Here is a 17,580-nt window from a genome sequence, read left to right as displayed (position 1 = left end):
ACATTAGCTGGAGATACTTGTATAATAAAAGATGTGTCTAGATTTTGGAAAAGGTAGAGACAGGGGCTATAGTAGGATTCAATTCTATAGATATTTTTCTGCACAGGTCTTAGACCAGTGCTGGAATAATCTAGATACTCAATACTTTATATTGTATACATTTAATATTGCAATACCTATAAAGATAACACTCGGTGAACTAGGACATCTGGAATTATATAACTTATTTTTAAAACAATATAAAACCTGATTATAAGATACTTTATTATCTTTTGTTTAAAGAACCAAATGTTTCACTGCCGGATGATGCACAACAAAAGTTGTGGTGGGTCTAGTGTATAGATATAGATATCAATATCACATTTATTTATATAATAAAGGGGTAATTTGAGGCTGCTTAGATATGCTTATTATATATGTTATACAGATGCTACCAAATTATTAACTGGAGTTACTGGTTAATTGTTATTTATTTGTATTCTTAAAATCCAGAAGCCCCTCTTAATCTATCTACCTATCTATCTATCTATCTATCTATCTATCTATCTATCTATCTATCTATCTATCTATCCATCTATCTGTAGGTTTTGAATCCCATGTTTCATATATAAGGAATACTAACAGGATTATATCCTGCCAGTATGGACAAAACATGTCAGGTGATTTTTTAGGTGTTTTTGCTGACTTGCACCATCACCATGTTACTTGGCTTTTGCACAGGTTGAACCTTTTCCCGGAGAATATTGCGGCTATTTTCAATTGTACAGATGGGTTGAGGGACCTGTACCCAAAGTTCAACATGGTGCTCCCCTCCTGCATGTCTTATTTGTAAGGAGGAATCATCTCTGTCACTTGTATATTTACACAAACTAAGAAATTCAATACATATGTTCCTATTTGTTTAAATTATTGGCAAAATTAATTTATAGGGCCTTGTAAATATTAAGATAATTCTGAAAAGCTGCAGTTTAGCAGAGGAACAAGGAACTTCCCTGATTTCAATACCAGGATGTTGTGATCAGTTATTTGACATAGTCGGTCTTAGGTAAGACTTTGTTTTTGAGTTAGGGCTTCCACTGCGTAAGCATTCTATTAGGAGGGCAGTACAAATTTATCTGGGCATAGCAGGTCACAACTTTGGAAGCATAGCATTGTCCAAAATGTCTTGGTATGCTGAAGAGGACATACCAAGACATTTTGGACAATGCTATGCTTCCAAAGTTGTGGGAACAGTTTGGGGAAGACCATTTTCTATTCCAGCATGGCTGTGCCTCAAAGCAAGGTTCATAAAGACATCTTTGGATGAGTTTGGTTTGGAAGAGCCCTGACCAGAAGCTCATTGCACCCATTTGGCATGAACTGGAACGGGCATTGCAAGCATTGCAAGGGTTGTACAGGATGAAGGGACATATAGTTCCACAGAAACACTCTAAAATCTTGTGGAAAGCCTTCCAGAAGAGTTAAAGCTGTTATACATTGCTATGTAGTTGGTGCCTTCTTTGTAGCTATATGTACTGTATTTAGAATGAGATGTCATAAAAGTCCCTATGCAATGGTCAGGTGTCCCAATACTTTTGTCCATAGAGTGTATTTTGATTGGTATGTTTGGCCAGCACCACATAGGGTCAAGTATTGTCTATGCACATGTAAAAATAAATTATGTGAAAATGCATTCTCTGAGAAGTTTAACACTGTTCTGTGGAAATGCTACAATTAACTTGAAAGTGGACATTAGCATTAGTGAACTAGATGGCAAGAAAGCAGCCATTAAGTATCACACATGCTGAGACTTTGAAGATAGAAATAGTGCAAAGCACTTACATCAGCTTCAAAGCAAGCATTAACATTAGTGAACAATTTCATATTTTAAAGCTAATAATTGGCTATTTCAAGAATCCATCTATATATGTGACTAGCTTAATGTTATCAATTTGGTTTTCAAAGTATCCAGTATTGTTATTCCAGAGATGGTATTTTCTTCAAACCAAATGCACATTGAAACATTACACTTGCAAAATAACCAAAATGCAGCTAATGTTGAGCAAACAAGCTGGTCCTCCCATGTCTATATGAACACACGCATGGACCATGTATTTAGGGGGTGAGTATAGATCATGAACAAATGATGCCTTCACCTTAGCTTGGTTCATGCCATGGCTAGCCTGCCCACTTTTTAGTTTTAGCAAGCACAATAGTGCGTATTGTACTTTATAGGCAATAACGCAAGGGAGATGAAAATATGTCTTACTATTTTACATGGAATGGAAGGAATGGGATAACAGACTGGAGGGGTGACAGAGAGTAATAATATGACTGATGGGGTAACCAGAGTAGTAAATTGACTGGATAGAGGAGCCTAATAAAAGCACTGGATGAGTACAGAATAGAAACGTCTGGAAACTTAGCCTGTGAGAATAACTACACTGGAGTGGCCAACAGCTAGGTGAGATATAGCTGAAAGGGAAAGAACAAAACCAAGAGAAGAGGTTTTCTTGTGAGAATTTTCTGACAGTTAAGGGGTTTACAGACCAAAAAGGTTAATAAAATAGCAGAACAATAATGGCTAACTGTATCTGGAAAGTAGTGCTAGAAGAAATAAGGGTATATTAGGTGATGCATGGATAAGCAGGGGTTAAAAGGACAGCTGCGTACAGCAGTTAGTGATAAGCTGTTTAGAGGGATGAGACAAAATATCTCCCACTATATTAGGTTTTGGAAACTTCAGGGAAAGAAACACAGATTTCAAATACTTCTATACAAACCCATTGTGTGTTCCAAAAAGAAGTATTGCCAGAGTTTTTGTAATCATTTAATACAGTCACATACTTCCCAAATCCCTCGTCACTACCGATCCATCCTTACTACCTTTCCATCCTTGATGTCCCTCTTTCCTGTTGTCTCAAAATTTTTGGTGGGTATGAAGGTATCAAGGTTACAATAATGTAATTATTCTCCTTTTTTATACCAGTTGTTATTGTGTGTGATTTAAAATGATTCCATTGATTGTAACAGCGCTAAGGATTCTGTCAGCGCTATATAAATACATAAGTAAAATATAATGTATAGAAACAGCTGAAAATGTGTAACTAAATACTATGTAACTTTTTCTAAATGCCTTATTTGGTTACATAAGTAACTTTCTAAAGGTCACAAAATCACATCAAAAGTATTGGTAAATCCCTGCTTCCTACCCACACCTCTAACTGCCCACTCAGGCTATTGTTAGGAGGTATGCAGTCATACAGAATGCCCCCATGTCAGGCATATGTATAAATATCAAGGCTAAGTGGAGAATAAGGAGAAAAGTGCGATTAATGAAATGAAAAGAAACGAGACTTTAATCAGAAGCTTAACAGTTGAATCCCAGGATATGAAAAATGGAGCAATGGTTACCAGGATAAGTTCGTTTAGGATTCAAAATCATTGAATCATTGAACTAACTTAAGAAAATTCACCGACTCTGTAAATAACAAAACTGACAATTAAACAAATTTCCAAATCCCTGTTCTCCATTGCACATCTGGTCTAAACATTCAGGAGTTATTTGGGCTCCAGGGGAAGCATTTTAAGATCTAAAATAAAAATATTACACTCAACCATAACATCTTCTGTTGTACAATGTTCAGTACACGCTACGTATTTTTGTTATCATTTATAATTCTGTTGTAAATAAATCAACTACTTTGCATATGCGGGCAAGCTGTGTCCTATTCAATTAGCAGTCCTCAATACATCTGATTTACTTAGGTTAGACCCTGTCGGGTTAAAGAAAGAGAACACAGCTGAGTAGAAAGATCAAAAAGACACTGATGCCTTCAACTGGTACCGTGCATGAGCCTTCACTGTCCAAGTCACAAGGCATATTCTAAAACTTGTAATATAGCAATTTGAGCCCAGTGAAGGAAAATCTTGTAAAATCCATTAAAACCAGACCAGAGATATAATGAAGTGACATTTAGCCCATGTTCAATCCGTCTACCAATGCAGGTTGTATATTAGAAGTCTAGCCTGTTTGACAATTAGCCTCAGGCTCCTACCATCTCATGGATAAGTTTAAGTAGAAATATGATTTCTTATTTAACACGTTACTTTTCTCTCCTCTGTCTTTTTTTGCTGTGACACTGGGAAATAATGTTCATAAAATGAACAGTGAGAAAATGCAAGTAATAATAAAAATAGTGATTCATGCACAAATTACATCTCCAGGGATAGGTCACAGTCTCTGGCTGCTGCATGGCACAAAAAATATATCTCTAGAGAAATACAATATTTCTTTGTGCTAATTGAACAAATCTCTTTAACACTAGAACATAGTGCCTCTCCATACGCTACACCTGGTATGGGGGGGTATTTGCTTCAGGGCAATCTAGGCTATTGGAGTTATGGTGGACCATGGGCCGCAGCAAGCAATATAGAGCCATGGTGTCAATGGTTAGGTGATATGTGTTCATTATGTACAACAATAAAATTAACGTCTAGATAAAGAAAGCAACTTTTGTTAAGAAAGAAAGCATAAACACACAGAACACAAAAGAACAGTAACAGTAATCTGGATAAGCAAAACAATAAAACTATCAAAATATTCTAAATGAACAGCAATAGCAAGATTGTTTAATCAAAGCACTAAAGAGTAACAATGCGAATTGTCATGAAATTATCAAATTTGTATGAAACATTATCTGTGCTCCCCAATGCTTCATATATTACAAAATATGTTTGCATTGCTTACGGCCCTATAAAATCATAAACTGGTTCTGACATTTAAGCACTTCTTACACTCATAAAATATAGTTAAGCTATGAATCAGAAAATCATATTCTTTTCATATAGGCAGATCTACCATTTTGTATAATTGGAATACATTGGACATTTGACTAAATGACACGCACACACACTTCATTAGAATGTGTGGTTTGGGGAAAGAAATGTGTGGGGGCTGGGGCTATAAAGCTTCAACACACCTCCAATTCATTGCCAGGTTATTCTGTTGCCTCATGCACAGAAGCCCAGTGTTCTCTCCTTGGACTCCAGGCGATTTTGGCGATCCTGGGATTTTTTGCTGCCTGCCCCAAACCCAGACCGCCCGACCACAATTCCCTTCTTGGATTTTGAAGCCTTCAGACTTTTTTGCCCTCTGCCATAGAGTTGCAGACGCGTCTAGTGGGCGCAGTCCCTTACAGATTGCGAGCAAGGCCTTCTCGTCCAACATCAGTGCCTGACCTCACAAATGCTCTACTGGATGAGAGGGCATAAAATTCCCACAGAAACACTCCAAAATCTTGTAGAAAGCCTTCACAAAAGAGAGGGAGGTGTTATTGGAGGAACCAACTGCATATTAATGTATATGTATTTAGAATGCAACTATCTTTAAAGCTTTCATTTTAATGTTGGATCTTCTATGGAAAGACCACAAAATGCTCAGTGAACAACTAAAAAAATCACTATTTCCACCGGGAGGCCATCCTGCAAGTCTGCTCTGTGAATGCAAATATAGAGCAGTCATTTGGGTCTAATGCTTTAAGCTCTTAAGGGATTCTATTCCTTAAATGCTGTGGCACATCTATGAGCTTGGGAGCCTTATTATAAGCAACTATGAAATCCATAGTCTAGCATCCTCCTTAATAGCCCCTGAGTTGGCTTTAAGTGGCATTGACCTACAATAATAGCATCTACTGCACCCTAGTGCACAATTCAGATTTGTGTTTCTCTATGACAACAGGCTAATCTTTCTTGTGCTGTTCTTAAGAACACAGTCCTGGGATTTCTCAACTGAAACGGTTTGTATTCCTAGAAACCCATGAAATGCTTTATACAGTATGACTGTAGCTAACCAAATGAAAATATTGCTGTAAAATAATAAAATAATAAACTACTAAATCTAAGACACAAACATTTTTGAAAGAGAGAACATGTTGATAAATAAGGGTATAATGTATAATGAAAAGGTCCTGGCAAAAACCTAGCAAGATTACATCCATAGGATGTAGTAAAAGACACTTGCCTTTAAGACATGACACGCCGTGGTATATAGTATAGTATACTAGTGAGTGGTGGGGAGGCTGGGCAGCACGCCTTGGGTCAGTGCTAAGGCAGCTTCTGAGGTAAATACACCACTGCAGATGAGTTCATCTAAGATCATTGTTTTATTATTATTATTATTGTTTTATTTATAAAGCACCAACTATTTACACATAGCTTCTTACGCTACATATATTCAAAAAGTATGACGCTTGCAAGCCTATCTAAAAGAGTTGACTCCAATTCAGGTCTCACAACAGGCAGCTTCACCTCCTCTACTCTTGGTGGAGTGTTAATAGCCATAACTAACGATAATTGACCAACTGCATGTTTAATAAGTTAGTTAATCATATAAGTTTGTGCCTGATCTTAAATCTTGGGAGATTTAACACACCATGGAGGCCACTTAGGGAAAGCAAGATTTGCTTTCCTGGGACACTGGGAACCTAAGGCACTGGATAATTTTCACAGCATGTCAGTGGGCAACGTGGAGTCCTAATTAAGGGCCATATTCATCAACACTAAAGTAATTTGGGGACAGTGCTACATTTCTTGAAGTCACAGCAGGCACAAATGGAATGTTTCTGCTAATTGCTTCAAATTTAGCAATCGGCCCAGAGTTGCCTTGATAAAGAGTGTTCTAAAAGTTATTATATGCAAGTTAAGCAAATTGATATCGATTTAGGTTGGAATTAGCGGTTATATTGAGTGCTTACATATCAAAAAGCAACTGGGAAAATTCTGGTGCCAATTTAAATGTTTCTCGTAAATCACGTTGGTGCCAAAACTTAGGGAATACTGCTCACAGTTCTTTGTGGTAGCTGTGGACTAAAATGGCCATAAATTTTGTTAACAGTGCCAAGGCTCACTCACGTTTGTTAACTACTTTTGCGTGTTTCCCGTGGCAAAATGCTTCATTGCTGCTTCCTTGAAATCATGACCAGTTCCATACTAAAATCTGTTTCCCTGGAAGTGCCTCAAAAAGCTTTAGAGTTATGTGTCAATGAAGGGGCGATGACATTCTGAATGCATCAGTCATTATAAGGAAATCAACCACACCTGGGACATCTCAGGGTTTGGCCTTGTATTTTAGGGATTTTGCTCCAGTCTCAGGTTGAAAACTCACAGCTCACACAATCTGCAGCTGACTCAGTCATACTCCGTAGTGACCTGATGATATCTAAGATTTTTAACTAGTGCTTTTGCTAACAGAATGTAGAAATTGATATGCCTGTTTTAATGCATGTTACTCAGTTAAGCCTGTCATGAACTGTTTTATTTTTTACCGTAAGGGGTTAATTTGCTCATTTGTACTTTAAAGTTTATGTTGTGTGGTTAGTGTGATGAGGGTAAGTTAATAGAGAGTTAGGTAGATAGGGTTAGGTTTAGGTAGAGGTTAAAAAATAAAAAAAATAACTACTTTTGTTTACATTTACTCCCATTTATACTAGCTGTGTATAATATATTTACCTGTTAAACTGTGAATAAATATGCGATTTAAAAAGTAATGTCAAATATGAATGTGATTTAAGTAAATCCTACTTGTCTGGAAAAACAAATATCCTAGATCCTATATTATGCACCTTGCCCTCCCTCGTAGCTCACATTTCCACTGGCACAGATTTTTAGATACGCTCTCACATTTGGAAAGACTTACACACGCCTGTCAAAACATATGCGCATCCCTAACACACACTTACACTCTACACACTTGTGTTAATACATATTTCCTCTCATGGACACTTACACGTTTATACTCACACTTACAATTGCACATTCATGCTTACACACACACACATCCACATCCATACTCACATACACATGCATTCTCACGCACATACACATCAATGCTCATACATAAACATATACACATCCATGCTCACACACCAACATTTTCATATACATGCTCACACATACAGATTCATGCTCACACACAAACACACATACACATCTATGCTGACACATTAACCCATGCACATTCATGCTCGGATACACTTACACATCCATTGAATCCTACACATTCAACACATTCAAGCTCACACACAAACACTTAAACATCCATGCTAACACACATAGACATTCATGTTCACACACACATGCACATTGATGCTCACACAGACACACACATACATGCTCACACACGCTTATACACTCTCACTTTAATGTACATATAGTCATATATATGCAAACTCCCTCAATTACCATCTCTCTCCCTTTCTTACCTCAAAATCAGCTTTCCCTCCCGTTATGTGAACCTGCTACGTTTCTGCCTCTCTGGTCTGGTCCAAAATCGTTCACAAAGGGCTGGCGAGCAATTTTGGACCGGACCGGGGCACCGTGCTCATGGGGTGTGCCAGTGTGACACACCCTGATGAGTGTCACCCTAGGTGGATGGCTTACCCCCCTAAGTACGGCACTTCTAAATGAAAAAGAGGGAACTAACATTTGAAGAAAGACATAGCAAAAACACAAAAGTTTATTTGGTCCTTAGAATTTAGCAGCTCCTACATTTTTGATAAAATTTTACTACATTTAGTACAGTTATAAATAGTATTTTCTGTTAATACCTGTATCAGAACAACAATTATTGTATAAAGTACAAGATGACACCACAAGCTTCCTGACAATAATTTTTCCCTTTTTCCTTAAAATAAAGGTTCTGGGTTATCCAGAAAAAACAGCCCTATCAATGGAACTACACATAGAATGTTCCCTATTGGCTCTACAGAGCTTTAAAATGGGGCTTTGGCTGTATCCTTTAAACATGGATTAGAGATCAGACCAGTTGCAAATCCATTACAGATAAGATCAGAGGAAGCAGAAAGGTGTAGGTGGTTTTTAAAAGAAAGATTAGCTGATGCAGGCTTAGGATCATAAGAGCTCTTGTTTATAATATTCAGGCAAAGGAGGCACAATAAAGCTATTTATTCAAGACACTCTTTAGTTCAGCACCTGCTCTCCTTATACAAGCTTATTTTATTTACGCTGAGAAGCGGAATAGGTTTGTTAATTTATTGCTGGTACTTACGCAGTACACTATTGTATTACTTTTGTAATGGTAATTGGGTTCTGTACTTGTGGATAAGCATATTTGCTTTCCTTCTTTAAAGGAGACAAGTGACTGTTTTAGTTAAGATAGCATGCACCTGTGCCATAAGAACCAGATTCTGATTAACACACTACTGTAATATGTAGGTGCACTGACTATATATTAAAAACTTCATGCAAAACTGTGTATGCTGCAAAGAATTGACAGCCGAGTGGGGAGCAGACTGTATGCTACCCTACCTCCCAAGAGTCCCTCTTTACGGGGACAGTCACTCTTTAGGATCTGTCTTTTCTCCACTGATGTTTCTGTTTTCTCAGACTGTTTGCTGAGTAAAAGAGTTCCACCTGTTCTACAACCATAACAGAAAGTGTTTATAAATGAAGCGTGTAATTACATTATTACATTTTGAGCCTCTTCAAGGCAGTAGATGTAAGGGATATGTCACAAAAAACTAGTCCTTGCAGACCAAGACACATCCCCTATTATGTCATTGCATTTTTCACCAACATGGCTAAATTCCTGCTGTTGAACAGGAGATCAGGCTGTCAAATGAACCATATAAAAGTTTTTAAAAATCCCCTATATGGACAAAAGTATTGGGACACCTGATCATCAAACCAACAGGGACTTTTATGACATTGCATTCTAAATACACAGACATTGATATGTAAGTGGTCCCCCTTCGCTGGTATAACATCTTCCCCTTTTCTGGGAAGGCTTTCCACAAGATTTTGCCCATTCACCCAGTAGAATATTAGTAAGGTCATGCGCTGATGTTGGATAAGAAGGCCTGGCTCGCAATCTCTATTCCAGTTCATCCCAAACATGTTCATTGGGGCTAAGGTCAGGGCTCTACACAGGCCAGTCAGGTTCTTTCACACCAAACTCATCCAAATATGTCTTTATGGACCTTGCTTTGTGCACTGGGGCACAGTCATGCTGGAAGAGAAAAGGGCCTTCCCCAAACTGTTCCCATAAAGTTAAAAGTATTGTCCAAAATGTATTAGAATGTCCCCTTCAACCCGACTTTTGGTGACGTTCTCTCCCCCATTAGAAGGGTCCAGGAGAGGGCATCACCGGAAGAGTCGCCTTTTTCGCCGAAGTACCTGCTGGGTTATGACCATGGAGATGTGGCCGAAGATAGAAGATTGAATATAGCAGATTGAACATAGAAGAAAAAGGGAAAGGAAGAAAGGAGAAGATAAAAGATGAAGAGGATGCAGGGGTGGTTGTTGGAAGTGGTCGGCAGAGAAGGTAGGGAAACATTTAGAGAGCGTGACAAAGAGAGTGAACAAGAGCTTGAATGAGAGCATGAGAGAGTTAGTGAGAGTCTAAGCAAACATGATCCCACAAATTTTGAAAAGAAAATTCTGAGCTTTTTGCCTTGTTTCTGGTAGGGGGAGTCTAGCTTCGTTTTCGTGGCTTCGTACGAATCGGCAAATTACCAAAATTCACTTAATATGCAATTCAGACAAATCCAAATGCACAAATCTAAGGGACAGATCCTGAGTAACCATATAACAGGCATATCATAAAAATACCTTAGACCATCTTACCTTGCTATAACAAAGAGCACACAGCTCACACCCAGGTATGCTAGAAGGATGTACATCCAGATGTCAGGGGACAGTGGGTTCAGGAAGGAGAAGACGCTGGGGCTGGTTCCATTGGCCTTTCTGTACAGGATGCTGATTCCCAGAGTCATGAATGGCTTGGTGAAATCAATAACTTTCTCACGAATGTGCGTGATAGTGAGAGGAGCAACAGCCAGGTCTGCTTTCTGAAAAGACACAGACAGGATGGAGGTCACCATACATACTGCTTTGTCGTAACATGTTTTGCATGTTTTATACACTTCATTTGGTGTAATGCTATTATATGCTTTGTGGCAAAATTGGTCTGTAACACCATGTGTAATTACAGCTATTTATGTTGAACTGTTGTTACATTCTGCACTAATTTTTTAATACAGTCTGATACTCTTACATGCCAACTAAACAACAGATCAATAGTTTGTTCATTTTGTTAACAAAAGACTCCCCATCTGAACTCAGAAATTTCCCACAATGCTCACTTAAAAACATTTGATGCCAGATAAGAAAAGCCCACAGAATAATAACATATACTGTATTTATTTGTCCATCTCTGTGATATTACCATTATACTCTGTACAAGGGATACATCAATGTCAGAGCCTATGAAGTGATCTACAGCTAATGGTGATGACTTTGATGTAGGTGACCTTAGTTCACTGACAAATATCAGCTCCTGTTGTAAACTCACTTCATCATACCTCGCGTTAAAAACGGGGTTGTAAACTCTTGCAGAGGCCTAAGACATAATAATACCATCAGAATCTTTCTAACATGACAAATGTCCGAAACAGGACTTCAGATAAGCAGATACAATGCCTACAGTTCTATTGTGTAGTTTATTCCCAGTAGAATCACATTGTTATGTAAATAGAATGAATTTAAAATCATGATAGCTAATTTATACCTAATCAGAAAAATTAAATCTGTAACCCCCGCTTAATATATAATATATTGCTGGTAACTATTCCATTGAAATAGTGGATACACAACATCTATAGTATTGTTGTAACTGTACTTTTATGATTACATACACTCTAGCAATTCTATTATGCATAATGCCACACAGAAGAGGCCTATCAGCATTTTATTCCCACCCTTGATGTCTATTCTGGTCCATATGCTTTTCTGTGCTCCAATTCAAATCTCTATAATACAACAGACCTGGGCAACAAACTGAGTAATACATTTAATGGCTTTTTAAAGCTAAACACCCACTTACCTCAAGAGAAAAATACACTGTTGAAAACAACTGATTGACAACCAGTGTCATACCCTAGAGGCAATTTTACTGGCATTTTGCCCTATCGTCCTTGAGCCAATTTTACTGGCATTATATCGCAATTAGCCTTTAGGCCAAAAAACAGGACATCTACATGATACAGAACCTGTGGTCGGCAACACTGTCAAAGAACCATGGATACCATGTTTCTTTGACACCCTCAGATAGGGATTTTCTTCTTAAACTTTGCAGTGAACGACATAAACAGGGTCAGACTTTAACTAAGTTTGGAATATATTTGTCCCAACCTATATTTAGTGCAGGACAATTGTATGCCAGTTTTTCTGGAGCTACAGCTGAAAACGCAGTCAAGGTGAAAATTCTGTCTGGTACCATGGGCTTCATTATCTAGTAATAAATAAAAAAAAGGCCATTCTTATTTGAATGTGCTGCTGGTTATAGTTTTGGATAGTAATATTCACTTTTTCATCTAGTTTGTGATTTCTCATTCAGATTTCCCCATCAGAAATGAGGAGGTTCACTAGATCAAGGACTTTGTGAGGCTTATTAGCCTCCATCAATATATTTGAAGATGACATTTTCCCCGGTATTACTCAGTCCTACTAATTGCATATCCTTTCATGAACGAACACCCAGAGGGTGGAAAGTAATGATGAGGGCTACATCTCAGTACATTTATTGTTAATACTCTCCTTTAAATTTACAGGCGGATGGAAGTCATACTGTTGACTAGCACCGGTAGTTCTTCCAAGGAAACAATAGGCTTCAGAGGGTGACAATCATAATTTATTAGAATATTAGAATATTGTATAGTTCACACCCATTTAAGGGAAATCATACCCCACAAGTAAGTTACTTAGAAAATGTAATACATTCATACAGAACCCCACATGTTAGGTATTGCAAATGCCCACATTAAATGAACGGTGACCTGGTAGAACCTCTACCTCACAGCTGTTTCTGGACAATGACATTCACCATCATCTTCGGGCAATAAGCAACTTTATGACAGACTGAATCTCCTATAGCACTATTAAATCTGTACCGGGGAACAATGTTTACTTAAAGGCAAATGGTCAGCTTCACATCATTTAGCATTCGTAAGTCTATTTAAGAAACCTATAGCTTGTTGGTTTGTTCATTTAATATGATTGTTTTGGAGATATTTTATGTAAAAGTTTTCGCTATTGGATTTATGTTGGTTTATTTACTATACAGAACTGTAAAATGATGTAGGACATATTTGTTCATGCATCCACAGAGAGGTACACATGCTTATTTAGATAACCTGCTATTCCTTATAAATAGACTCCAGGGTAAAGGTTTTCCAGCTGTTACTGGAGAATAAGCAGATATTTTAAGATATCAGGAACACTATAACTGGGCTCCATCTCCTTAATTATATGTAGCTGGGTCAGAAATCCATTATGCACAGGAATACAGCCATAGTTAATCGCAATAAACTGCAGAGCTATATATATAAGAGCACTTTATACAGAGAGCACAGATGTGGGAAGAAAGACGGAGTCATAAAAGCAGTAAAGAAGCAAATACAGGGGAAGTTGAGTTATTAATTAAATGTACTGATGGCTTTTAAATTAGGACGGAGTGATGTTTATCTAGCATTTTGACTTTGCTGCACTCGCCAAACAAAATAAGTAATTATCCTGGCAACTGCTATATTATCCTGGATGCGATAACACAAAGAAATATAGCATGCCGCTACAATGAGATGCATGTAAACACATTAATTGTTATGTGACCTAAATCTGGGAAGAGCTGCCTTCATTACATTAAAAATCCTTAACGGGAACATTTGTTTTATTGCTTGTTTTAAGTTTTTATATCTCCTCAGTTAAAAGCCGTTTTGCCACTTTTTCATTGTTATAAATTATCTGGCATCCATGCAGTACTTGAGAACAATGAAAATGGGAAAATCTTCACCAGACGTATGTAACATCACAAAACGTATAGATCTATGGGGTAGAATGTGCATGTCTGTGTAATATGAGTAGACAAGCTTTTCTAATGTCTAGGGAGCCTTAAGTATGATAAGCAAAGGACTAATGAGATATTCGTTAAATTTTGTGGTGCACATTTTATGCATATGTACTGTATGTACATAAGTCTAGCCAACTCCAAGAAAAATATTTTTTTAAATATTAATATATATAGCATAAAAATTGTAATATTAGACAGATGGAGGAAGAGAAAAACAGTCAGACTTAAGGAAGAAGATTAGTTGAATTTATTTTAACTGTATACCCTTTTTTGTAGTCATTACCTGGCACATTTAGGTACACAATTAAAGGGTAACCCCCAAAATGTATTCTTATTTTTTTTATAAAGCATTACATATGTAATTAATGCATAATAAATGATTTTGCTAAAAATCACTTTTTATCACTTACTTTTATCCTTAACTCTAGAACTTACCTACCCATGATCCTCTGCTACTTGTGAAGGACTTCCTTGTGATCTGGAAGCCTCCTGGAAATCGGTAATTGCAATCTGCCCATACCAAAGCCACAATTTTTAAAAACGCAGCTTTATTTTCAAGAATACATGGGTTCATGTATGGGGCCTCTAATGTCAGCTGTGGCTAGTACCAATCCATGTCTGGAGTTCAGCGGGGAATGGTGATGCTGAAGTGTAGTGAATAATCAACTTATTGCAGGCTGTTAACATGGATAAATGCTGGACTCCCTTTATATAAGTTTTCCTGCTCTTATACTTCAAGTAATAATTACTTACATGTTAGTATGGGGACTATGGGAGAGGGTAGTGAGGTCTGAAGATCAAAGTAATAGGTAGAAGTTAAATGGGCAGGGTGAAATAGTGTCAGGACCTGGGCCAGCAGCCCAGTTGCAGGGGATACCAGGGGCTCTGTTTGTACCCCTTGATGCATCATGACTGGTAGATAGGTACAGACAGGCACACAACAGACAGAAAACCAGGACTGGAATTGAAGAATAAAGGGGAACTGTAGCAAGGACAGGGGAACTGTAGCGAGGACAGGGGAACTGTGGCGAGGACAGGGGAACTGAAGCAAGGACAGGAGAACTCAGAATGTCAGGGCACACAGCTTGGAAGCCCTCAGGCAGGGCAAACAGCTTGGAAGCGGTTGGACAGGCAGGTAAGTCTGGGGCACAAATCTGGATCGTATATGTAGCCACAGTCATCCGCGGGAGAAGCTTATGCAAGCAGACCAACAGGAACCCAAGCAAAACAATGCAAAGGCCTAGACTGAAGGGCAGAGCAGGTATAAAAGGGCAGGGCTAAACTCAGGTAACGTGGCTCAGCTGTCCCAAGTAATTAGAAAGGGGTGCTCCTGAGGGAAGGGTGGCTGCAGGTAGACATGATAATGATAATGAATAATTAGCACATAGTCCATGCTGGCAGGGTGGAACCCTGACAAATAGATTTGGAGAATGGCTGCTCAGGATTTTGTTATGGATAGTATCAATATTTTTCTTGAATTCAACAAAGACTTAAGGTGGAAGAGAAGAGTAGATGAAGGCAAGAGGGCAAGGGCAAAGAAGACAATCAAACATAATGAATAAGTGATGAGGATTAGAATTGTGAGTACAGATTAGTGATAAATATTAGTGTTATTTCACCAACAAGATGGCGAGTTTATGCAGGACACGAGGAGTTTGTAGTGAAGGTAGTATGCAGGAGAGTAAAAGAGCAGGTACAGGGGGGGGGGAAATGCATGTTTGTGTGATCTACCCATTGTACAGCGCTACGGAATTTGATGGTGCTATATAAAACAATAAATAATAATAATGATAATAATTGTTAGCCATTGGCATGGGCTCAAGGGACATGGTTGGGTGGTACCATCAAGTGTTGAGGCATTATAAATTCCTGGCACACTTCTCTTCTGATAGCTGAGCATGCCCTGCATTTTTCAATCAATGAGCCATCTTTCATTAATTCTCACTGATTTAAGAATTTATACAGGGCCATCCAAGCTATTCAAATGCAGAATTTTACTGGGGTTGGCCCTTCAACCCCAGTGGACGTCACTGCAGCACCTCCATTTTGGTGGAAGTTGCCACTAGGTTATGTTCACGGAGATGTGGATGAAGAAAGATAGCAGATTGAAGATAGAATATAGAAGACAGGAGAGAATGGAGAAGAAGAAGATATGGAGGAAGCGGTCGGCAGAAGTGAAAGGGGTCGACAGAAAAGGTAGGGAAACATTTAGAGACTCTGAGAGTGAACAAGAATGATAGTGTGAGTGAATGTGTGCACCTGGCAACTTATTTTGTTCCTGAATCAAAAATGCCTCCAACTTTTGAAAAGGGAACAAAATGTTTGGCCCAAAATGAATGTGCCAAAAAGAAACCGAAACATTAGTCAGAAATGTGTTTTGGCCCACTTTCACATGTCTATTAGGTTGTTAATTTCATGCTACGTGTAATACATTAAGCGATAGAAGTGATTCAGTTATTTTGTTGTGTCATGTGATTACATAATGATGCATTACATTATGTGCTAAATGCATTTTACCCACAATGTGCTAATAGAAACACAAGAACAATATGAAATACATGGAATCCCTTGATTGTAAGTATACTTATCAAATATCCCCTTAAAAGGGTTTATTAAAAATAGTAAATGAGTGGTATGGTCAAAATTCCCATTCAAGTGGGCTGGTCCATTATCTTTGTAAAAGACTGGTTGGCAGGGTAGCTTTAGTGCCCCTTTAGATCAACAGACGTTTTGCCCAGAACTATTGGTTTCCATTCTGTAGTGCATAATTGATTAATCCCTGGTGTTTTTGTGTCCTACAAATAGTAATAAAAAAACCAAAACAACACTGCTTGCTGTAAAAAGAGATTGATAAGTCTATATCTTTAAATCCTGCATCTTATTCAAACCACATATATATTCCTATCTGTTCTATTCCTCAGCTCCTCTGTCTCATTCATATTGATTTTCTGCACCATTTCACAGATAGAGCAACGCCCCCAGTATCAAACAAATGCAGTTGGCCTGTTCAGTAAGAGCTATGCTTCCAGAAACGGCATATAAATGACATATTTAGACGGTATCTGCCATGTTTAAAGAATCCCTTTCACTCCCCTTCACACTGTCTGAATAGAAGTTGAGTCCGAGCGTTAAAAGAAGCAGAAGAGATTTTTTTCTATATATATTCACGGAATATATTTTTTTCCTTCTACTTAACATGTAATGGTGAATTTAGGCGTATGATTTGAGTTTCTTAATTAGAACTCTGGATTCATATACAGCCTTGTAAGTTAGTCTTACTGTTACCCTAGTGTGTCCTTTCTGAATTGCTTTATACAATGGGATGCCTGCTCATTGGGTCCTAGGTAAGCCACAAAATTAGGCCCCACGTGATTATACCACTAGACATAATTCACAATCCACAGTATTCATAATCCTATATTGCTTGATGCGGCTCTGTACTTGGCCAATGAACTATACAGTAGCATAGACAGCCTTGTGGATTATCTGCCAGCGGCCAAAGGGCCACATGGTTTGGAGACTGTTGGTGTGAGGGGCCCACAGCCTAGAGATCATGCAGTGCCACAAGGAAGCCTACAATATATACTGTATTACTGTGCCCTAATGTATAGCCTCATCTGCTATTAATCTACCACTAACATTACTGTCTATCAATTATGAAGAAAGACATATCCATA

At 38.1% G+C, this 17,580-nt stretch overlaps 1 protein-coding gene across 1 annotated transcript in view; it reads right to left on the bottom strand.

Moving 5' to 3' along the window:
• Positions 1-17,580, bottom strand: part of LOC128472748 (glutamate receptor ionotropic, kainate 3) — a 206,578-nt gene that overhangs the window by 17,647 nt on the left and 171,351 nt on the right. Inside the window, exon 11 of the mRNA XM_053454688.1 lies at positions 10,624-10,847. Within this exon, the coding sequence (XP_053310663.1) occupies positions 10,624-10,847 (224 nt within the window). The remainder of the gene's footprint in view (positions 1-10,623; positions 10,848-17,580) is intronic.

The sequence above is a fragment of the Spea bombifrons genome, chromosome 2, assembly GCF_027358695.1.
Source record: "Spea bombifrons isolate aSpeBom1 chromosome 2, aSpeBom1.2.pri, whole genome shotgun sequence".
Lineage (NCBI taxonomy): Eukaryota > Metazoa > Chordata > Amphibia > Anura > Pelobatidae > Spea > Spea bombifrons.
The sequence above is the reverse complement of the archived record's forward strand: the minus strand, read 5'-3'. Positions and strand labels throughout refer to the sequence as shown.